At 41.3% G+C, this 24,264-nt stretch overlaps 1 protein-coding gene across 13 annotated transcripts in view; it reads left to right on the plus strand.

The window, feature by feature from the left end:
* The window catches only part of ST7 (suppression of tumorigenicity 7), a 219,675-nt gene extending 201,897 nt beyond the window's left edge, over nucleotides 1–17,778 (plus strand). For 9 of the 13 annotated variants that reach the window (XM_025204175.1, XM_025204177.1, XM_025204176.1 and 6 more), the window contains 4 exons: nucleotides 456–606; nucleotides 7,769–7,861; nucleotides 11,594–11,733; nucleotides 17,445–17,778. In XM_025204175.1, coding sequence (XP_025059960.1) covers nucleotides 456–606; nucleotides 7,769–7,861; nucleotides 11,594–11,733; nucleotides 17,445–17,540 — 480 coding nt within the window. In that variant the 3' untranslated portion in view covers nucleotides 17,541–17,778. Of the gene's footprint in view, nucleotides 1–455; nucleotides 607–7,768; nucleotides 7,862–9,952; nucleotides 10,122–11,593; nucleotides 11,734–17,444 lie in introns of those variants that run through there. The other 4 variants (XR_003094031.1, XR_003094032.1, XM_025204169.1 and 1 more) reach the window with 4 other exon arrangements.
* Nucleotides 17,779–24,264: the final 6,486 nt, after the last annotated feature.

The following is a 24,264-nucleotide window of genomic DNA, read 5'->3' on the forward strand; positions in this document are numbered from 1 at the left end:
TGATTTTTAACTAAATAATTTTATGGAGGAGCTCTGTGTATTGTTCTTTTTTTGTAAGGAAGCTAGATTCTTTAGGCTTTTCAATACTTTCTCATATCATACCTTTTAGTATAAACATTTTAATTAAAAAGCTATTGTAATTAAACCCCCTTTCTGTAGTGCAATTTTCCCTTTCTTTTATCCATTTGATAAGAGAGACATCACATCTTAAAATTCTCTATGGTCCCAGCACAGCTGAAAAACACAATGTTAACCATCTGCTAGCATATTTTAGTCTTTGGGATAATTCAATAATTATCTTCAAGTGCAGTCAATGATGTTACATGTTTGATGAAACACTTATAAGTGACAGTGCTTTAGGGAAAAAGATCATTCAATGCAAGGTGTAGAAATGCAAGCAAGTATTGTGTGCGTTATGACTACCGAAATAATTGCATTCTGCCTTTCTATTGCAGTATCTGCTAGAAATGAAAAGCTTAATCCTTCCCCCTGAACACATTCTGAAGAGAGGGGACAGTGAAGCAATAGCATATGCTTTCTTTCACCTTCAACACTGGAAGAGGGTAGAGGGGGCTTTGAATCTCTTACATTGTACGTGGGAAGGCAGTAAGTAATTCTCTTTCTTAGAAACATTTTACAGGAAGTAAAAGCTGTCAACATGCACCTTCACTGGATATCATAATGAAATACTGTTTGACTTATGCTATAGTATCTTTCATCCTTGAAATGTCCTTTACGCTTCAGACAATTCAAGAACCACTCTCACTGCTCTAGAGTGTGTATTGTTTTGTGTGATAGATAAGCCAAGTGGTCTTTGTTTAGGCCATACAGAGAATAACAAATTTCATAGCAAAGTGTGAAGCACAAGACAGGAATCCTGATTCCTAGTGATCGTGCTACTTTGCCACTAAATTAACTATGATTCCTCATGGGGTGATGGTGAAAGGACCATGTTTATAGAAGTGAGTGGTGTTGCCATTCTGTTCTGGATATCCCCAACACAGCAGAGCACCCTGATGTCTGTTCATCCAGTGAGAGTTTTTGGAACATAAGGACATTAGGATCAGAACCCTAAGGCTTAAAATTCAGCCCCAAGATTCAGCTGTTCTGGTAAACCTCTGAGAGTCTCTCTTAGGGCATGGACAGGCATTCATTTGTAGTGCAACACAGTGTCTCGGCACTTTGTAGACTACAAAAATGTAGTGCTTTAAGGGCATACAGGCACCCAAGTGCCCTAGCTGGAGAGTTATAAAGACACCTCAAAGGCAGGCTTTCCAGCCAGATCATAAGCTGCTCCTTAGCTCCCTTCCTGTCTCCCTTCCAGGGGAGCCTGTCAGTGAGGCAGCTGAGCAAGGGCTGCCCCTTTGCTGCAGCTTCCTCTAGTTGCATCAAGCCCCTCCCACCCAATGGTGGCAACCACTGATTTGCAGCCTCCTCCATTGGTTGGGATGGTAACAATTGCCTGCAAAGGCCTCCACACAGTGCTGCCAAAGCTCCCAGAGCTTGGGTTCTTACAGGCAAAAACCCACATTTTAGCAGCTGCAGTGGCAGCATAGGGTAGAGCATCTTGTTGGGACTGCTAGAGCAAGGGCTCACTGGAGCTCTGCTGGCCACGTGGCAGTGACAAAGCTTCCCCTTCAAGTCCTTCCAATCATCAGTCTAGCAGAATCAGGCAGGGGCAGCTGCATAGCCAACAGAGCTTCAGATCTTCTGGTCACAGTGGCTGTGTTTGCAGCAGAGTTCCCAACAAAGCCCCCTGACAGCTGGCTATTGGACAGACTTGCTTGCTCTTCCACCCCTCCCCTAGGTGGATGGGAGCACGAATGGCACGTGCCCCCGGCGGCTGTGGGGACACGGCTGCACTGGTGGCAGCGGGAGTGTGGCAGCAGGAGTGCAGCGGCGGTAAGCTGGGAGCTCCTGCAGACGCCACTGGCACTGTCATTGGCAGGGCAGGGGGTGGGGTGGCAAGCGCTGGCCAGGGGTCAGTGACCACCTGTACGTGCTGCCGGCAGCAACAGCCAGCGGCAGGCGTGGACCACCTGCAGATGCCACTGGCGGTGTCGACGGCAGGGTGGTGAGAGGCGACCACCTGCCTTTTTGCAGGGGGTGCACCACTGCACTCAGGGTGAAGCTTAAATGAATTAAGCTTCATTTAATTTTTTGTTCCTCCCTCAACAAGATGATTGCCAGCTATTTTAATTGAAGTTTGCCTAAGTAAAAACTTAGACAGAAGACACATTCACATTGTTAAACTGATATAAGAAAGCAATGGACAGACAAATGCAAACTCGTAAACCCTTAAATTCTTAACTTCACCCAATCTAGTGTAGAATCATCCATGAAAGAATCATAGGGCATTTATACACATACATTTTTGTGCTGTGACACGACGGAGATCTGATGCATTGGAGCAGATTCGATTAATCAAGTCTGCTCACACATGAGCTTACGCACACTTCAGTGCATTGCGTGCAGTTGTATAAGCAGCAAAATGCAGCTGCCGTTTTCTCAATGCTGATGCATGTTTCGCCATTTATACAAATACATGCACTATAAGCATGTGTATAAATACCCATAGATAATAAAACTATATCAATGTAGGCTTCACCAATTTAACATCTATCCTCATTGGCCATGGGGTAGCTATTTGCTGAAGGCAAATGGGCTGTTTGCTGCTCCTCACCCTCCACACACACCCCTCATGGCAAGGTACAGTAATAGCTGCCCTACTCTATGGCTAGCATTGCTGCACATCCAGTGTAATTTAAGCCTTAAACACTTTCATCTGTGGTCCTACCTCAAAGTACTTCAAACATGGAGGACAGACCAGAAAATGAACAGTAGAGGCATGGCAATGGCTTGGCATCTCTTGGGGAAAAGCTTTTCTTCTGAAGCAGGGATAAACCAGATATTTAGCTCATAAACCTGAGTATGCATCTGGCATTCAATGTAATTAGGTTTCTCATTTGTTAATGTGAGAGAAGACAGTTTGCCTCAATACACATGTGGTTCAGTGGTTAATTCATTGGCAGGCTTATCAGAACTGAGCAGAGAAAACATGCTACTAGTCCAGGGGTAGCCAACAGGAGAGCACATAGTATATGTTCAGATCAGTGAGGAGGGGGCATTGGCACAACCTGTGTGGCATGCCCAGGTTTCATTTAGGCCTCTTCCTCACAGCAGGTGTATGAGATTTACTGCAGTTTCAGGCCCACTCTGATCTGCATAGGGAAAAAAGAGGGACAAGATTTATAACAGGCTGCTTAGGAGAGTGCCACAGAATATTCTGTGTTCCCTGCTTCCATCAGCAGCTGTTCAGGTTCCTACAGCCCCACTTGCCTACTTCCCATTATTGCTCACAAAGAAATCCTACACTGGAGAATAAGAAGCCAGAAAGTTAAGATTTAGTCTGCTGTGAGCACTAACACATCCTTTACTATGGCATTACTGTTATAACCTGGGATTAAACAAAAGTATAATCAATACATTAGTAAATCAATTAGCTAATTAGTAGAGCACCTTGAAAATGAAAAGCACAATATATTCTGCTACACCAGTGATTCCCAACGGGTGTGCCATAGCACACTAGTTTGCCAACAGAGCAACAGAAATGTGCCACAAGATTCCCCACTGTGAGGAGGTAAATGCTCTCTGCCCTCATCTGCCACCCTGGCCTGCCCCAGCTACTCCAGCAGTGCCTGAGGCTGCTCCTCTGGGAACTGCCACCACTGCTGCTGCCTTTCCTCACCCTTTCTTCCCAAGCAGCCCCTGTGCCAGCTCCCCACACACTCCTAGCAGCATGCTCGAGGGTGCAGCTGGGCATCCAGGATGCACAGGTGAGCTATGTTTTGCATCTCAGCTCATCCCCTCAACTCCTCGCCCGCTCCCAGGGCCAGCAAGAGGGACCACAGCTGTGGTCACCAGCATGTGACACCTTCAGGAGCAGCCTCAGCGGCTGGGGCACCGTGAAGGACAGACCAGAGTATGGGAAGGTGCAGACAGTGGAAGGAGCAGGGCACAGCAGGGTGAGGTCCTGCCCCCACACCCTGAATTGGCACTATCTAGATCAGATTCTCAACTTCCTTAGCCTCAAAGCCCCCCTACATATCTTTTCTGAATTTGTGGGATACTGCAAAATTCAGAAAAGATATGGCAGGGGGCCTTGAGGCTAAAAAGGTTGAAAACCACTGATTTAGAGACTAATCATTTGGTTAAAGAAAGATGTACCTTGTTTGGTGTCATTTTTAACAGTACATCTCAGCCCTATATTATGTCCTCTGGCAGGAAAGTGGAATATGTTGCATGTTTTGGAAAAAAAATACACATGCGCGCGCACGCACACATTTACAGCTTTTCAGGTGTAAGAATGAAGTATTCTGCCAGTTTTAATCCAGAAAAAAAGTGGCCCAGGTATCAAAAGTTTGGAGAATACTGTGCTACATATTTTCATATTTTTTTAATCCAAAAAAATCTTGAAATAATACTCTATATCAGTTGAAGTGATGTCTATTTAAACAGTGCAGTTGTAGTTTGCATTTGGATTCATTGCTTCGTAAAGGAGATAATGTTACATCACTAAGATAAACTGTATTACATGCTTTCCTAAAAGCTGGGGGTTGCTCAGAAAGATTTTCTAGTTTCTTTCAGAGTTGGTCTTTGCAGGTAGCAATGTTTTGTTGGAAAATTATCTATTATATTTTCCCTCAGTGCTGAGTTTGTGTTTCCTCACTTACAGCACAATAGCAGCATATAGCCCGTAATGGCTTATACTGGTGTCCTTTTATACAAGTACAGTAGAACCCCAATAGTTCATGGGAATAGGTTCTGTAGCCCTTGCAAAGATGAGAGTTTGTGAACTGCAGGGATCATGAAGCCACAGTAAGCAGCTGTGTGACTCATCTTTTCGTCTGCAACTCACTGGGTGGATCTACAGCATTAGCCTATCTTAATGCACAGTAAAGCATCACAAAAAACCCATGTGCTTTCACTAATGCGTATTAAAATAGGCTTATGTGCTTTTTTCTAGTACCACAGCTTGTTTTTACATGTGCTGCGGCATGCAGCACCCAGGGGTTTTAATTAGCAAGCCACACTAATTAAAAGTGCCTGCTTGTCACATGCATCAGCGTCCCTGTGCTGATAAAATAGCGGTGGGATGCTTTGAACTAAAGCTTATAAAACATGTTTTATTTCAAAGTGCCCCAACACCATTTTTTCACCACGGAAACACAGTGGTACACTGATACACATAACACAGAAGGCTGCCAAAGTGCATCAATTTCCATGCTCCAGCGGACACGATTAATCGAGTCTGCTCCGATGCATTGAATTTCCAGTGTGTTGGAGCAATGTCTGCACATATGTATAGGAGCCCTCACAGTGGAGGTACTAAATTTAATGTGCATTAGCAGAAGCGTATTAAGGACCATGTAGATGTGTCCACTGTGAATTAAGGTTAATTAAGGTGTAGATGCACCCACTGTGAATTAAGAAATTGAGGTTGCAAACAGCCCAGATATGAATGAAGTAAATTCTACTGTGTAATGTTACATCTGTCCATACCCAGACTTCATTTCTGAAAAGCTGCAATGCAGACTATTCTGTGTAACAAGGGTCTCTACCAAGGAAAATTGGTAAACCTTTGACATCAGCAAACTACAAGAGAAAAGGATCTCTTGTGCTGCAAAATTCTGAGTAATTTACATCTTCTGGGACAAGACATGGTGCCCCTTAAGTGACAGAATTGTGGCCCAGTTTGATTGCATTCCTTGCTCTGGGATTGTATACATAACGTTTTTATGTCCAACTAATATTCAGACATTAGAATAAACACCATATGTGGCTGAAGCTTATTACACTGGAATACAAGCATTATACACTGAGAATATTCTGCTTTCCTTATTATTATTTTAAACATGACAACTGATAAATAATGCATGGTGACAGCATTCTGAGGGTTGGGTAATTTCAAAATGTAGGATTATAACCGCAATTATTTTAAATGAAATATTTACATATGAAAATAGGACGGTATGTAGCAGTCATTCATTTTTAATACATTTCCTCATTGCCCTGCATGAGATGCATAATAAAGCATTGTTCTCAGTGGTGGCAGATGACACAAGGAGCAACGGTCTCAAGTTGCAGCAAGGGAAGTTTAGGTTAGATATTAGGAAGAATTTTCTCACTAGGAGGATAGTAAAACACTGGAACAGGTTACCCAGGTTATCCTTGGAGGTTTTTAAGACCTAGCTAGACAAAGCCTTGGCTGGGATGATCTAGTTGGAGATGGTCCTGCTTTGAGCAGGGGGTTGAACTAGATGACCTCCTGAGGTCCCTTCCAACCCTAATTTTCTATGATTCTATATGTGTGTTTGTGTTCTTCTCAATCTTATATTTACAATATACAGTATTTATAGGACATCTGTTGAGGAAAAAATTGCTTCAGTGAATGATGTTCATAGAAACAGTGAGAATAACATGTGGATGACAGTTTAACAGTGAGAATAACATACAGGATAATAAGAAAAGATGCATTGATTGCAAAGCTGTAATTCAGTCAACTGTACTGATGTTTCCATAAACCACAAGAGCATAACTCAGGTGGTTTATGAGATCATCAGAATATAATCCATTTCCCTCCCTCTCTATTATTATTTTCAATTTAAATATTTAATATATTTTATGGAATAAGAAGATAAAGTGTTAGTTGATCTATGGCCTAAAGGTTCATATTGAAAACTTGACTTGATCTGCTCTGCTTAAAAAAATGCATGTCAAGAGTGGTTTTAATAATTTATTATTCATCTTAGATTGTCAAATGCAAAGTGAATGTATGTTACCTTGTCATGATGCTCTCTGCTGACTGGTACACTGTTTCTTGCATGGTTTCTTACTTGTGTACATTGGGTAGTTCACTGGGACCTGTTGTTGTGTTCTCTCCGCATGCAGAACTTCACAGAAATCAACAGAAGTTTTGAGTGCTAAAAATGTGAGTGCGCCAAAGGGCACTTTTACATGTGCTCCAGGGGTGGGGGGCATGGCACTTTAATTAGTGGTTCTGAGAGCAGCTTTAATTAAAGCACCGCAGCGTCTCATTTATCAGCATCCCCATGCTTCAAAATGGCGGCAGGGGTGCTTGAACTAAAGCTCATTCAACAAGCTTTAGTTCAAGTGCCTCCGCTGCCATTTTGAAGCACATGGATGCTGATCCATGAGACGTGGGAGGCTTCTGGAGCATGGTAATTGCCACACTCCAGCAGACTCGATTCATCAAGCCTGCTCTTATGTAATTACAGCATGTTGAAGCAGCCTCCGCACTCATGTACAGGCACCCAAAGGGATAAACTACTAACTGTTTTTATCATAGCATAAGCCTATTATCCCCCGGCTATTGTTATTTTCCCCTGAGTCTCAAACTCTTGGAAACTCTAAAACTAGTAAATCAAACTTCAAATGTGATGTTTATGTTTATGTATGTGAGGGCCTAACCCTTCAAACACTTATCTATGTGCTTGACTTTATCTATGGAAAATGGTTCTGCTGACTTCACTGAGAATACTCCTGTGAGGATATTAAGCTGTTTAGGCATAAGTATTATAAGTATTTTCTCTTTTAAATGTAGGCACTCAAATATAATCATTTTGGATTTAGTGCTGGCTTGTATTTGTTTTACAAAAATTTTAATACATATTAAATGTTTGTTGAACATTTCAAGCAAATGTCATGTTCACAATAATCTGTTCAATGCATTATTTCTCCTTTTCAGCTTTCAGAATGATTCCCTATCCTTTAGAAAAGGGACACCTTTTTTACCCTTACCCCATCTGTACAGAAACAGCTGACAGAGAACTACTTCCATGTAAGTTCACTCTAAGTTGTCCTTGATGTTGGTAGGTCATTTATTCCAGTTCTGCATTTCTGAACACTGGTTGCCTGGGTTCACTGCGTTAGAATAATCACTTGCAATTTTCCCTCTAAGGTGTAGCGGTCCATGATTGTGCCACTTTGGTCCGTGCGCTCTGCCTGCTCCCTGCCTCACTACAGGCTTTGAAAGTGGTGCAGCACCATGTGCATACCACTGCTTGGTGGGCCAGGCAGCGAGGCACATGGCGTCGCTTTCAAAAGCTGCAGCGAGGCTCGGAGGCAGGGAGCAGGCAAAGCGCATATCCCGCCTGCCCTTGCCCCATGCAAAGATCAGGGACCGGGCCACATGCCCTCACTTGGCTGCCTGGGAACCGGAGGGGGCAGGGAATTTGCTCCCCCTCACCCGCGGTGCGTTCAGCAGTGGAAGCTGCAGCCACCTGCCCACACCCCTAGAAGAACCACCGGGCTTCAATTGCCCTAGCCCAGCCAGGGCCCCATTCACAGTGAACCCAGTCATGGGATATTCCCCACAGTGCAGGAGGGAGCACCCTGCCCCCACTGCACTCCCTCCTGCACTGTGGGGGTCTCGATCTGCCCCCCACAGATACCCTGGGAGTGTGTGGGTATCTCAGTGTGCCTGCCCCTTGTCCCTCCTGCAGCAGCCTTTGGCCAGGTCGGGGCGGGTGCGTGGCATTAAAAAGTTACTGCACAGCATGATTTTTTCATGTGCGCAGCTGCACACGCGTGCAGCTTAGAGGGAACCTTGGTCACTTGACAGTGAGTCTCAAGAATTCAATTGATTGTCAAAAAGGTAATTCATAGCCATAGCTTATAAAGATTTAGGTATCTTTATTGATGTCAAAAAGAGAAAATCAGATTACTGTAGACATAATTCTTTTAAATTGTGTTGTTTTCCTCTCACCAAAACATTTGAAGATAAATTTGACCTTGTATCTAGGATAACATGTCATCAAACCAAAATACTGTCACCCAGCCCTGTTGTCCTAATGCAGGGAAGTCTGTTTAAATTCAAGGCAGTTTCACCCTTCCAAAGACCACAGGATTGAGTATGCTGGAAGATTAACACAGTAGGCTAGCCAATTTATTCTGTGATTTTTGTTGTTGTACGCCAATCCTAGTAGCAAGGAGAGGGGGGTTTGTCCTTATAGTGATGTGTGTCATTTATCACTTATACTTACCATGAATTTGCAGCGCCCAATAGTACAAGATACAGATACAACACACTCTCTCCTGCTCCTGCAGAGTTGTACAATCGAAGCCAATTAGACATACTTGCAGTGCATCAAGTTAAGCACACAAATCAGTCTTTGCCAAAAAAGAGGCTGAACTACTGAGCCTGCATGCAGTCACCCTCCATTCCCATATGAAGACAGCAGGACTTGGTGTCACAGCATATACATGGATGTTTTCAGGATCAGGTTATAACAGACATGTAGGGAGACCCACAAAAATGAACAAATTTTTTAAATAAAAATGACTAAGTCAGAACGTGTCTCTTGTATGGCTTGCTTGCATTTTTGGTCCTTATAACAACTCTGATTTTGGCTAAATTACATGTAATCATTCTTAATAAAACTATGTGAATGAACTGTAGGGAGAAATAGTATACCGAAGTCCTTTCATTGGGAGGCCCCTCTTTCACAGCACAGTCTCTCTGATATTACACAGAAATCCTTGGCAGCCAGCTCTGGCTCCCCACCCTGTTATAATCATCCTAATTATAACCCCATCTTCTAGAGCACTCAGAATGCTTTCTCTAAGGGATACTGTTCTGTGGAGGGTGGAGTAGCTGGGATATTTGGGAATGACAAAGTGCTATGGAATAGTCCAGCATTCTCTTTTCTAGATGCAAAACTAAATACTTTTGTCAAAAATTAGAAGCAAGGGACCCTTTAATAAAATACATAAAGGAAAATATTTTTCTTCAACAATTATGGGAAATGCGTTTTATTGCAAAATCTCTTGGGTTTGACTAGAGAAGAATTTAACATACTGTAAGAGACAGGGGTTCCCTGAAGGTGCTTTCCATGCCTGTCTACACCCTTTAATTGCTTATATTTTAAAGGCTCTTTGATGGCTCTCTGGTGGAGTGGTGTCAGAACACTGGTATCTGTGTGAGGATGAAAAGGAGATGTAAAAGAATAACCTAGCTAAGTAAAAATATCAACCAAACCTAATTTTTGCCTCAGCTGGCTAATAAGCTACAACAATGGGTTTCATCATGTCAGTCAAAGGCAAGCAGAAGTTACTCTAAACCAGCAATATATTGCTGCGATGTCCATGTAGTTCTATTTCTCAGACTAATTTTCTGCCTCTGTTTGATTTAAAGTATTTCATTGTGCATTTTCTTGCAGAAAGGATAATCTTTATGGGTTTTCTTTTTAAGGAAACAATGTTTGAAGACCCCAAATTCTAACAAAATTTCCATTTTTATTTTTGAGACAAAGCTTTTTGTGGATGATATCTTTTATAGGACCAATTGCATGGCTGGGTAGACAAGATTTTGAATGCAAGACGTTCTTCTTATTCACAGAGGCTTTACAGGCCCACCAAACAAGAGCAGTATTGTTCCCAAATCCCTGTTCCCTGGTTTGGATATCCATTTGGTGCTGAGTGAATGCATGATTGATGTAGTGCCCCCTAATTGCCCTCTTCTGGTGACCAGGCAGGTGCAAAGCAAGCCATCTGTGGGACAAATTCTTGCTTATCTCAAACCACACCTTCCCAAAGGAATGGAAGAGGGAGAGTGGAAGATAAGTGTGATGTGCATATAGATAGCTACAAAACATAAGAAGTACAATAAACCTAATGCAAATGTAGGGATGGAGTGAAACAGTTGGACATGTGAGGACTGGCCAGAACTACCAAGTTGGCCAAACGTTGTAGCCTGAACATGAGCCACCATAAAAGATAAAAGGGAACGTCACTTCAGCTGAGCCCCATGTTCCTTTTCTAACACTTCCAGGTTTCCCCAGGGGATTTTTAGGTTAAAACCAAAGTTTCTCTTTAGTTTATATTGTTTGTTGCTGGGTATTTTTAATAACCATAAGAATCATTTGGGAATTTGTGGGATAGTTTTTTGTCCTGTCCCTAGATTCCTTTGAGCATGTTTCGTTATCTTAGATGAACTATTTTTGGTAATATATATTAAATTATCTAAAAAAATTAAATGGATTATAACTATGAGGGTGAAGATGCTAAAGGAACATAAGAGGAACTGATAGTGGTGTGACAGAGTGTAAGGCAGGCAGCCTTCCACTTGGGAAGAGGCAAAGAAAGCCATATTAGAAAAAAGTGGTTATCAGGGGTAGAGAAATGTGAGGAAGAATCTCTACTGATTGTGAGGTTTGCAGTCTTCAGATTGGGGGCCAGTCCATGGAGCCATTAGATCCAGCCCGCATACATGGGACTCCAAGACATTTGGCAGCTGGGGGCATCTTTCATGCCATGGTGGGGAGAAGTGGCAACAATGGGCGCTTTCCCCATGCTATGAAGCAGCAGTGGCAGGCACTTTCCCTGTACCAGAGTGGGGAGAAACAGTGGCAATGGCTGGCTCCTAGTGTCTGCCCACCCAAGCTGGGTCATTCCAGCTGCTAGCCTGAAGAGGTTGCCACCCACTGCTTTAGATGCTTCTTTTCCATGAATCAAACCTCAGGGCCATTTTTGTTAAGTCTCATACCTCGTTTGTTTCTTCTCTTTTCTGCAGCATTTCATGAAGTTTCAGTTTACCCCAAGAAAGAGCTTCCTTTCTTTATACTCTTCACTGCTGGATTATGTTCCTTCACAGCCATGCTAGCTCTCCTGACACATCAGTTCCCAGAGCTTATGGGGGTCTTTGCAAAGGCTGTGAGTATTCGGCTTTCTTTTGGTAAATAAGAACACACAATAGAGCAAGGAAATGCACAGATAAAATAGAACTGAGCTGGACACTGCTGGGTCTTAATAATGTGAATATTCATTGGTGAGCAGCAAGGGAAAAAGATAATATCTAGGTATCAACAAAATATACTCTTGTCTTTCTTCTCTGCATTAGATGGCTCTAATGATCTAGATTTACTGTGGTTCTGCCAAAACAGGGGGAAAGAATTCATAATTAATCCAAGAAAGTAAAGTAATAATTGATTGCAGAGCCCCACTCTGTTCAGAAAAAGAAATTATAGTTGTGAAGGGTTCCAATAACTCCATAGTACTTGTCAGTGTGAGAGAGGACCAACAGAAACTCTTAGTAGCAGAAAAAATATGGATTCCTGTTGACTAGACACTGACTAAATCAGTGTCTTTTTCAAATCAGTGTCCTTTTCACAAACTGCAACAAATGAGAGAGATTCTCTCAAAAACTTTTCAAGCTCCCTTCCTTTCTTAGATGCATCTATCAGGGGCTTTACTAATTTTTCTTTTCTGGCCAGTGAGGATTAACAAGAATTAATAAAGGGTAAAGTTTCCATACAAGGGAAAGCTAAAAAGGCAGGGGCTCTTCACCTTGGAAACAAAATGACTGAGATGAGGAAAATCATGTATGGTGGCAAAAATATGAATAGTGAGATATTTACTTTGTCTCATAACACAAGAACTAGGGGACACATGATGAAATAATGAAGCAGCAGATTTTGAACAAACATAAATAATTATGCACTGTGAAATAATTATGCAGTGCGTAAAAAATATAATTTGTGTGAGTCCTTTCTATGTAGACTTACAGTATAACTGGTTTCTAAAAGGATTTAGATAAATGTATGGAGGATAGGAACAACAGGGAGATAGTATCTGTTCCCTTCAAACGTATGTGCAACTCCAATTGATGTTAATAGAGTAGGAATGGCAGCATTCTGTATCTGAGAGCAGGACAGATCTTAAACAAATGCACCCAAACAGAATGCAGTTCATGTCATATTAGTAATCCTGTAAAAAAATACAAGCAGTGTCTGAAGTTTACATGGGAATGGTTGGTAGGTTAGGCACTGCTCCAAGTGACTTGAATAGCTGTATCACTACCCTAATAAGCAACTATAGGCAGCAGCTGGCTTTTAATTATGAATAAGCTGAGTGATAAAAGCCTGTGACTTTCATTCCATAGCTCATGAGAAGGTTTAGATTCTGATGTTTAATTTTGTCGTCTGCTAAGAGTGGGTTGCTGTCTGAGTGAGATCTAAGAAGAGAAATGACAGGCGTCTCTTTGGCACGCAGCAGTACCGGGGCCCAGTGGAATAGACCTCCTGCTTGCCTCACAGAACTGCCTTTTCTCTTTGTGGGGATTAGTTTTAAAGATAGTTAAAAAGACAAATATGCTGAATAACATCATGGTCGTGTGCATGGAAAATTGATGTCTGATTGATGTGCTATGGTTTGACCAACTCCATGTGATGTGTTGTTAACAGTGCAAAGCTGCAGGTATAAACCATAGTTTTAATAGGTCAACATAATTCTTTCATTTACATCTCAGTCCAGACAGTGCTGCATAATCTTACCCACAGAATTTGCCATACTACAGCAGAGCACTGGCCCTTCAAGTTCAGGAACCTGGTTTTAGCAGTGAAAACTGTCTGGCGACAATTCAGAGAAATGAAAATTCAACCCCTCCACCTGCATCTGACCAATTGTAATTATGTACTTATAGGAATACCTGAACATAGAATATGTTGGAGCAAGGGTCTCTGTAGAGAAATGGGAAAATGTCAGTTCTCAATTGTGATGGATTGAGAATAAAAAATGGAATAAAAAATGGCAACATATTTTAGCATTTCAATTTAGTTGTGCAAGCTCATTTGTCTAGCCTGCATTTTGGCAGCTTTTTGAGATACAGACAGGAAATTTTCTTGAGGAGCTGGTAGGAGGTCAAGTAGTAAAGTTAAAGTGCCATGCTCATTGAAATGACTGCCTCGTTAGTGGCGCAAACAATACTTTGATTTGCACTAAGGCTTTCTAATGAGGGCAGTCAAGATGAACGCAAGCTTTTTGATTGCAATACTTTGGCTAAAATAATAAGCGGGGTGCATATATGGTTTTGTATTCTTTTAACCTCATTGTGTAGAATTAGGAGAAAGTATCTGTAAATCATGAAGAGTCATTAAAGAAGAAGTTACTTGCATAAGTCTGTGGCAAAGGAATATTTCTTAAATATAAATGAATCTGGCATTGATAGAATGAGTGTTTGTTCAAAGTGACCCTCAGTTGAGTCCTTATCTGCAGTTGAGCCAACAACAGTAAAAAAGGCATGAAGCCTGAGAAAAATCAAATTTTCTTTATTTTTTCTATTGTTTTGTGTATTTGGAAGCCCTCTGCATAAGGTCACTTACCAATTTCTATATAAGCAATTCCTATATAAACAAAGCTCCAGTCTTGCACTGGGAGACCTGTTCTCTGCATGGAGCTCCATTGGGTGCAAGAGAAGGGGATATGTGAATCCAGTCACAGCCTTTGTTAGAGAGTGTCTCTCTATAAAGATTGGGCATGAGACATAAATGTCTTTAAACTGTTTTCCAGGGCTTGTTTTTCAATCAGGCCATGCCATAAGAAGGAATTTCCCGTAAAGCAGAATTCCTTTTAAGTCAGCAAGTTCAAAAGGGTCGACAGTTTTTCTTTTAAAAGAAAATAAAACATTTCTGCAAATCTCCCATGAATAATTATACCCTTGTTTTATTGCTAGTCTTGCTTCTCTCGCTATTGCCACATGAGATACTGTCAGAGTCAAGGGGAAAGGCCAAAAACATAAAGAAAACTTAAAGCACACAGAGTCAGTGCTCCTGGGTACCGCACTGTGGTATGAAAGCAAATTACACAGCTGCCAGTGATGCTTGAGAACATGAGCACAGACAACTTTGCAAGGGCCACACACTGTGCTCTGTTTCGACAGCTTAAATACCGGCTACCGGACTTCCACTCAAAGTGGAATGCCATCAGATGATAGGAGCCTTTCATCTTTTACGTGTTTGTGGCTGGAAAGTGAGTTCTTTATTAGTTCAGGGGAGAGGAACCGATCAGAAACAGTAACCAAAAGGAAGAGGCTGCCTTGACACTTCAGTGCTTGGAGTTCCACTAGGGTTAAGGAGAAGTGCATTCCTTATGCCCCATGGGTTGTAGTGGAAAAGGTGCTGAGAATGAGAAAATATTACAGAATTAAAAGAAAGGAGACTTTTCAGAGCTTCACTCCAACTCGAGCGTATGCTGTGATCTAGTAGAAGTGACAAGCATCACTTACTTGGGACAAATCAAAACCATGGGTGAAATCCTGACCTGATTGAAGCCCTGGGGGATTTCATCAGTGAATTCATTGTGGCCAGGATTTCAACTCATGTGTCTAAATAGTAGTACATTTTAGCCTTCTCTCACTTCACAGAACTCTTCAAACTGAAGTAAAACCTCATCATATCTCTAGCTACAAACATTTTGCTAAGTTTCTGCTGCTGGCTACATGTTAAATTACTTCAGTTACAAAAGTATTGCAAATTTTTAAAAACCCTGTCATTTAAATAACACAAATTTCACTAACTTAAATATAAATTATATTTAATTTATACTAGTTACAGCATTTAGTTTTGTCTTGTTGTGTGAGATGTTTCAGATGCAAATTAAAAGCATAAATCAAGCTTTAATTAGAAAAGTACATAATACACTGTAATGAGATTTTTGCATTTTGCAAGGTTGGTGTGAATGCATTCACTTCCTTCAGATGTTTTATGAAGGAGAAAGTAAAATCTGAACAGACAGAATCACAGTTTGAATATGAGCAGGGAACTCTGCAACAAAAACCTGGATATTTCATGTGATCAGCCCTAATCCATAAACACAACTTGATGATCGCAGCCGTACCTCATACAGCGTGCCAGCTTCCTTCAGGATGAGACCAGGGTTTTGCTTTTAGCTGTTTGTGACAGAACCTTGTCACAAGTGGTGTTATACTGATTTGTCTTTAATGTACAAGTTGTCCCTAGGGTAATTCCTTTTCTTTCAGAGGCGAACAGACAACAGGATGCCGACAAAGTCTTCCTGTTATTAATTAATACATGTAAAATATATGCAGTATATATGTTTATAGTTAAACTAATCATAAAGACCTATCTGGTAAACTCACAACCAAAACATCTAGGTTTTATACTTCCTGTACCACAGACTTTAAGTAAGTGTGTGACATGTATTTCACCAGCATTAAGAATGATTGGATTTTTTTTAAAGTCAAAAGCTTGTTTGGCATTTGAATTTGCTGTACACGGATTGCTGTATTGCTCATCAGAAGGATAGAATTACAACACAACAAAATCTATGAATCGCCAGATTCTCTTTAACATATGTGTACTGAAGACAGTTAATAGGTGCTGTGTTCATCACAGCAGTGTCTGAAAATAAAGCTGCTTGCAGATATTTGCTGTGCTGATCCCATAAAAGAACTATATTCTTTGGCATAGCGATATCAACCAGTATATGTCTGGAAGCAACATTGTTCTTAACCTTAAAAGGGCTGACTTTGCATGTTTTAAAGTATTATGTGTCTGAACAAGTACAGTATAGCATAATATATTCTATTCCATACAGCTATAGGAGACCCATCACATCTGTATGTAATATACACTGTTAATATAGAGCACAATTAAAATACCTTGGCCAGCATTTCCAAGATTAACTAATAGTTTGAGGAGCGACAGTTTTTAGGTATCTAGATTGTGACCTTTTTCAATATTGAGCATCAAATCCCAAAAAGTCAGATTTTTGAAAGGTATTCTCACCTGCTTACAGGGTTTTTTTCTGTGATAAAATGGAACTGGGATAGAAGTCTATGAAGGACTAATACTGTACATCAATATGTCTTTCAAAGTATTAGTTTGTTATCTGGATAAGGGCAGGTTAGAATAAATTCTCAGAAAAACAACGGGGAGATGCTTAGATGATATTCAAGTAATCCAAGTCCTATTCTGAACAGTTTTGTGCCCATAGTTCATTGGATCATAGGAAAATAGGGATGGAGGGGGCTGCACAAGGTCACCCCTGCTCAAAGCAGGAGCAACCCTGACTACACCATTCCAGGCAAGTGTCTACCTAACCTGCTCCTGAAAACCTACACAGTTCCACCTTCATAGTCAGAAAGTTCCTTCTAATCTTCAGCCTAAATTTCCCCTGCTGATTCATTGCTCCTAGTCTTGTCCCCTACAGTCCCAGAAAAAAGCCCATCTCCATCCTCTTTGTAATCACTCTTCTGGTATTTAGTTAGCTATGTCTGCCTGGCTTTGCCCACATGAGAGAGACTGTTGACTTGGGTGAGTTTTAGGTAAAGTCTGCAGTGGCTTATCTGAGCATGGGTCTGTAGGTGTGCCTTTGTATATTGAACAGATAGTGATACATATGAAAAACGTAATTCGTGCTTGCATTATAACAGACTCCAGGAATACACATTTAAAACCCAAAGGTAGCATTTGGCAGAAAGGCTTTGTGCACCATGTGTTTAATTAGTATCGTCATGTAGGACTTTATAGAAGTAGGATGAAGGTCTATTACAACTGAATTGCAGAAGTTTTATATGTATTACCTCCTTTTGTTTTGATTTACATGCACATCTGATTTCTTTGCAGTTTCTCAGCACTCTCTTTGCCCCTTTAAATTTTGTGATGGAGAAAGTAGAAAGTATTCTGCCCTCCAGCCTGTGGCACCAGCTGACGAGGATCTGAAGGAATACCCAACCCTGTTCGACTGCCACAGCATCTTCTGTGCCAACTTTTTTGTTGACCACAAGAAAGCATGATAAAAAAAGGGAAGCAGTTCTAAGACTTCAAAACTCTTCATGGATTGTCTGTTCTCATATAAAAAAACTGTTTTGTTGTACAAACAACATTGATGTTAGGTTCTATTATATTTTGCCTTCAGAAAAGAAAAAAAAATCTTAAAAATAAACTTTTGTGTATTGCAGCATTGTCGTCGTCTTTGCTACTTCTTCAAGCCCCTAATGATATCCCCTGTGCCTTGGAAGTCTGTGATGCATTTATTTCAACCCAAACACAGCTTGACTTTCTGTTCAAATAATGAAGTAGCTCTAATGACTTGACTTTGTAAAAGCAGGACTATTATTTTCTTCTCCTACAGAGTTGAATTACTATGAAACTCAGCCCTGTGCATGCAGTCTAATCCACACAAGGCTTATGTGTCCCTAAACCATGCTTAAGCTCTCGTTATAAAGTTTGACTGGTGTGCTGCATTTGTGCACAAGGCTGGATTTTACCAATCATGGATTTTTCCTATGGCAGTTGTCTTTAGTCCGGTTTTCACACTTTATTTTTTTGTCCATGAAGTCAGGCATTTTAAAAGCTTTTTGTGTCACTAGGAGGCTTCAGGACATCCCACATAAAATGGTGGAAGATTACTGAGAAATTCATTACAAATACAATTTATTACAAATTCATTGTAATGGTTGATCATTCCACTGTGGAGAAACAGGCTTTTGAGGGAGTTTCTGTCCAAGTTTTTATTGTTATTAAACATAAGAATGTATGAGCTGCTATTTACTGGGTCAAGTGGTAGGTCCGTCTTGCCCAGTATCTTGTCACACACAGGGGCAGAGAGTGGATGCTGAAAGGAAGAGTGAACAGGGTGTGACCAGGGTTATTTTCCACAGTTCTGCTCCCACTTTAAACTATCTCATTGATGGTTTAAGATACCTTGCAAGTATGAAAGGAGAATCCTATGTCTTTTCTCTATGCTCTATTAAACATAGACATTGTAACAATATCTATGCCAGAAGCTATGAACAAATTAGTAAACTTAGTATTTTACCAATTCAATCAATATTAAAGGTGGAGTTTTGTCACCAGCCCTTGGGTTTTGAGAGCCTTAAATAAATTACTTCATTTTTAACTCCGTCCTTTTAAATGATAATAATGTAGCAGCAAGAGAGAGGATCCTTGTGCCATTTTGCATGGGGCAAGCCACACTGCAGCTCTCCTTTATTCTGGTCCAGAGAGGAGCAGCATTCTCCTCCAGCCAAAACAGTGTCAGAAGGCAGCTTATTAGCAAGGAATCCTGCAACTGTCCATAAATGCACAGGGAATTGTGCATTAGAGAGGCCTTCAGCCTAGTGCCCAGTGGAGTGCTGGATCTTGACTTATCTACCAAGAAGAGGCAGAGACTTCTTGAACTCCTTCGTTATCAAAATTGCATGACATCCACTCAAGAGTTGGCAGCATTTGCCCATTGTATGTGCGATATAAAAGTCAGTGGGAATTCTCAAATGAACAGCATCGTGGAACTGCATGTCAGCTTTTGGAGAATGTCATGTTTATGTTCCTTTTATCATTTGAGACTCTCCAGTTGTAATATTACATTAAGCAGAAAATTCCCCCTCATAATGGCACCCAAAAACAGTCTATTTTTTACTGTTCCAGATAGATTTATACTCTAGGGATAGTACTCGCACAGTGACATGCTGGAATATTGAAAGGGGTTGCAGTCCATGTTTGTCTAATTACATTTAATTGCAAAATGGCTTGGGATTGCAGGGAAAAAGTCGGAATAGAGCTGCATAAAGCAATGTACTGTGCTGCATATGTGCTATTACTAGTGCTGTGGAATGTCTGAGAATGCAACCATTTATTTTTTCTAGAACACATTGATACTTGGATCTTACATCACTGTTACAGTGTATTGTGCACATGACTGCAATACCCAAGTACATCTAGAAAAAAAAAGTATTGTATTATTTCATAAAAAGGCAATTAAGAGGTCCAGAATAAAATTGGGGGGGGTCTCCACCAGTTACAAATTGTTACCACTTACATATGTCATTGTAATGTTCTGAAAAGTCCTTGGGACAGTAAAGATCACTAAGCTGAGCTATGTGTGTGCAATGGAGGTACAACTATGGAGTGTAAGTGAACCATGGCATCACTGCACTTGTTTTTACTAATAAACACACACCCATTGAGCAAGCAGAAAACAAGAAAAGCTGTGACCACTATATCTATAAAGCTAGGTGTATGTGTGCATGTATATAAAAAGAAGTAGCTACTGTACAGTTTCACTCATCTTGGGATGCCTTCTTCTGGAAGTAACGATAAGTACATACAAGTACCTGAGTTCTACCCATATATGGCTTTTTTGTTTTGCTGTTTTTTGGATGAACATAGAATCTTTAAATCACTTTAATGCAAGGTTTTTATGGTGTTTACTCCAAACCAGCTCAGCACTCTGAGCAAATTAAAACCTGCAACAGGATTTGAGATGAGGAAGTTAGAACTACCATCAATGTGATGTGCACACACCTACAGGCACACACGCTTGTGAGGTGATTAGATGCAAGTGAATTGTATCATAGAAGGACAAATAAATAAAATGTTTTTATTCATTATTAGCAGTAATAACCCAGTTAGCCTAACAAGTATTTTTAAATTCTGTATAAAATTTTGATTTTCTCTTGACCTAATGAGACTTTTCAGGATATCCCAAAAAATTATTTACGCAGTTCTTTTAAAAATAATAATTTATGATTTGCATCCTTCACAACAGGTAATGAATTATGGATATTATCCAAAACCTAGCTTTTAAAAAAAATTATACTCCTAGATATCCATAAAGCTACTCATTTCACCAAAAGGAACTTCTTTTGCTTAGGGCAGAGTCTCTTGCGTTAGACTTTTTGTGCCTCTAATATTTTTTTTTTTTGGTAAAATTAAGCTGGCTAACCTCAGAAGCAATCTGCATCCTATCATTATGAGAGAGAACTGTTTTTTTTACATCTGGTTTCATGTAGAGATCATCATTCTAGAAATTACAAAATTCTTTCTAATATTGACTTAACTGAATTTTAATTCAATAAGATGTTAGAGACTTAACATTTTTTTTTCTCCCCTAAAATTATTTATGGGTATTTTTTCTTAACATGTTAAGCTGTTAAGTGAAAGCATCTTTTTATAGTTGTTTTATTGTACATTAGACATGAAATCATGATAAACTGAGAAATAAATGAAGAAAAACAGTCCCAAGTAACAAGATTGTCCAGTAAGGCCTCCCTCTTCAGCAGGGCTCTTGAAGGTTTTGAATGTACACGTTGAGCTCTGACAGCCATGCCTTTGGGGTAGATGGTGTCCTATACTCTTACTGCTGGATGTTTTAGGTTGACCAGGTGTTAACCACAGACAAGCCACCCCAGATCACTAAGTGTAGGAATAGGGGTACAAACAGACGTTATTTTGAGAGATTAGCTATGTCGGAATCTGCTCCAGCACAGCTGATCCAATTGCCAGGTCTAGATGTCATCCAGGGCTGTTGTCCCACAAGCTTGAACCCCTGCCTCTCATGGGCCTCCAATTGTTCAGGACAATGGCCCCAGGTGCTTGGTCCCAACCAGAGGAACCACGTGGGGTTCCCTTGCTATGCAGTGTGAAATGCATGTCCCAGAATCCCCTGCAGGGGGAAGGGAACCTTACAGGGTCCCATGCTCTGTACTTGCAGACACACACCCTTGCAGGTTAATCCAGGGCATGTGTTTCATGCTAGGGAGCAAGGGAAGCCCATGGAGTTCCTTGTTCTGCACTTAAAGATGTGCACCCTAGGAATTCCCACGCCCAGAATTGCCTGCCCGGCAGGGGCTGGAAAGCATCCGCATCCCTGGGCTGCGGGGATTGTGCCATGACCAAACAGACCTCTGCCACAATGAAGTGGCAGGGATATTAATACACATTGTCATGCTCACAGATTTTGGGCACTGAGAAGTTCTGCTAGGACTGCAGATGCATAGCAAAATGGCATGCACTGGGTTCCTAAAGGTAACTGCAGGACCTACCCCTCAAGCCCCACTAACAGAATCGTAGAGAAGTAGGGTTAGAAGGGACCTCCAGAGGTCATCTACTCCAACCTCTGCCCCTGTCCCCCATCATTCTGAGCTCCCTTAGCCTTGAGAATATCACCCACAATATTTAAAGATTAACACTTTGACAGTAACTGATAAGGAAAGAAACCTTGTAATGTAGAGAATCTCAGCTCTCTTAACAGAACTTCATTAGTTTTCCCAGATGCAGCAACGATGACATACAAGGTAGCTTCCTGTTTTGTGGCTCCCCAGCGGATCTTCATCTGTCCTGCAACTGATGTTGAATCTTCCAGATCTTTGCCTACCAAAGGGAACAGACTTCCTCTGTGAGGATACAATTGAAAAGAAGAGAGAAGAAAGCCTGGATGGATTCATCCACTTGACAGTGAGAATGAGTGGTTCGCACAGAGCAACCCAGTAAGGAAGCTGCACGAGTACATGCTGTAAACTCATACCCAGGGAGGGAGTGATCCAGAATACCCAACAGCCCAATGGTTAGGACACTCGTCTGGTAGGCAGCAGATCTAGTCCAGCTCTAGCAGAGAAGAAATTTGATCCTAGGTCTTCCACTTCACAGGTGGATACTGTAACCAGTGGGCTACTACACTTCCTTCTAGCAATTTTCTTTTTTTTGCAACCTGAGCTGAGCAGCATGCTTGAAAACTGGCAGATGACACGAGCAAGGGAATGCCAGGTGTGAGACTTCTGCCAGGGCTTAGTATCAACTACGGCTGCAACGAAGATCATAGTGCAGCAGGGCTGGAAGGTGCTACATGAGGTCATCTAGACCAGCCTCCTGCTCAGTAAAGGATCATCCCTGACTAAACCATCCAGCCAAGCTTCTGGCTTAACTTTCTCCAGAAAGTTTTCAGGGGCGGAGAGTCCACGATGTCTCTGGGTAGCCTGTTCCAATGCCTGACTGCCTTCATAGTCAGAAAGTTCTTTCTAATCTCCAACCTAAATTTCCTCTGCTGCAGTTTGAGTCCATTGCTCCAAGTCTTGTCACAGAGAATGGTTATCTCCATCCTAGTCATCTTAGTCATTTTGCCTGCTCCTACTGCCACAGAGAAAAGTTATCTTCATCCTGTATAATCACCCATCAGGTATATAATCACCCTCCCAGTCTTCTCATCACCAGACTAAATAACCTTAGTTCTTGCAAACTTTCCTCATAAGTTGTGCTTCCCAGGCCACAAATAATTTTTGTTGCTCTCTGTTGGACTCTTTCCAATCCATCCACATCTTTCTTGAAGAGTGGGATCCAAAACTGGACAAAGTATGCCAGGTGAGGCCTCACCAGTGCTAAATAAAACAGGAAAATCACTTCCCTTGATTTGCAAGAGACATTCTTGTTAATATAGCCCAGTGGCTGTGACTACATGAGACACTGACTGTGCAGGAGCTCATTACTGCACAGTAGCGCCACGTGGCATGAAGCGTGATGCAATGCTACTGCGCAGTAGTAACGAGCTACTGTACAGTCAGCATCACCTAAAAGCCATTCAGTGACGTACTTGTTGGCACATATTCATCTTATGGTCTACTGTAACCCCAGGTCCTTCTCTGCAGTACTGCAACCTAGTCAATCATTCCCCAGTCTGTATTTGTTTGGCTAATTATTCCATTGCAAGTTCAGGGCTTGACACTTGTCCTTGTTGATTTTCATCTGACTGATTTGGGACCATTTCTCCAGTCTAACCGGGTCATTCTGGATTCTAGCCTTGCCCTTCACCCAACTTGGTTTTGTCCACAAATTGGCTGTGTGTGTACTCAATCCAGTTGTCCAAATCGTTTATCTTCTTGTCAAACAATAGACCTCTGGAGGACCCCCCCGCTCTCATTGTGCCACTGATGACTATTTACTGAACACAAGTACAAACATCTAACCAATTATGTATCTACCTTACACTACTTTCTTCTAGTCTGGATTTCTATAGCTTATTAATAAGAATGCCGTAAGAGATGGTGTCAAAAGCTTTGTTTATGTCAAAATATATCACATCCGCTGCTCTTCCACCATCCACAGAGCCTGTCACCTTATCATAGAAGGAAATCAGGTTGATCAGGCTTGACTTGCTCTTAGTGAATTTATGCTGGGTGAGTCGCTGCGCCTGATCACCTTGTTCTCCTCTAGGTACTTTGAAATAGATTCCTTGAAGACCTGCTCCATGGTCTTTCCAGAGTGACTGGTCTGTAATTCCTGGAATCCTCCTTCCCTTTCTTAAAGATGGGCACTATGTTTGCCCTTTGCGTGACCTCCAATGGCTCTGAAATTACCTCAGCCAATTCCTTCCATACCCTGGAGTACATCCCATCCAGCCCTGCTAACTTGAAAACATCCAGCTTCTCCAAGGAGTCATTGACAAATAGCTTGTTGCTGTCAGGACATCAGAAGACATTTAGCCAGTTGTGTCTGAATATTGGACGTACACACCTCTGTCATACTTGAAAATGTTGCCAATACTGACAAGGAATATCTGACATCACACTGGTTGGGTTGGGGAAGTGGTTGATTTTTTTATTTATTTTTTTTAATGGGAACAATTTTTACCTTTTTTTAGCTTTAAACAGTTCTGACAGCCTGTTTAGAGCGG

The sequence above is a fragment of the Alligator sinensis genome, unplaced genomic scaffold (assembly GCF_000455745.1).
Source record: "Alligator sinensis unplaced genomic scaffold, ASM45574v1 scaffold65_2, whole genome shotgun sequence".
Lineage (NCBI taxonomy): Eukaryota > Metazoa > Chordata > Crocodylia > Alligatoridae > Alligator > Alligator sinensis.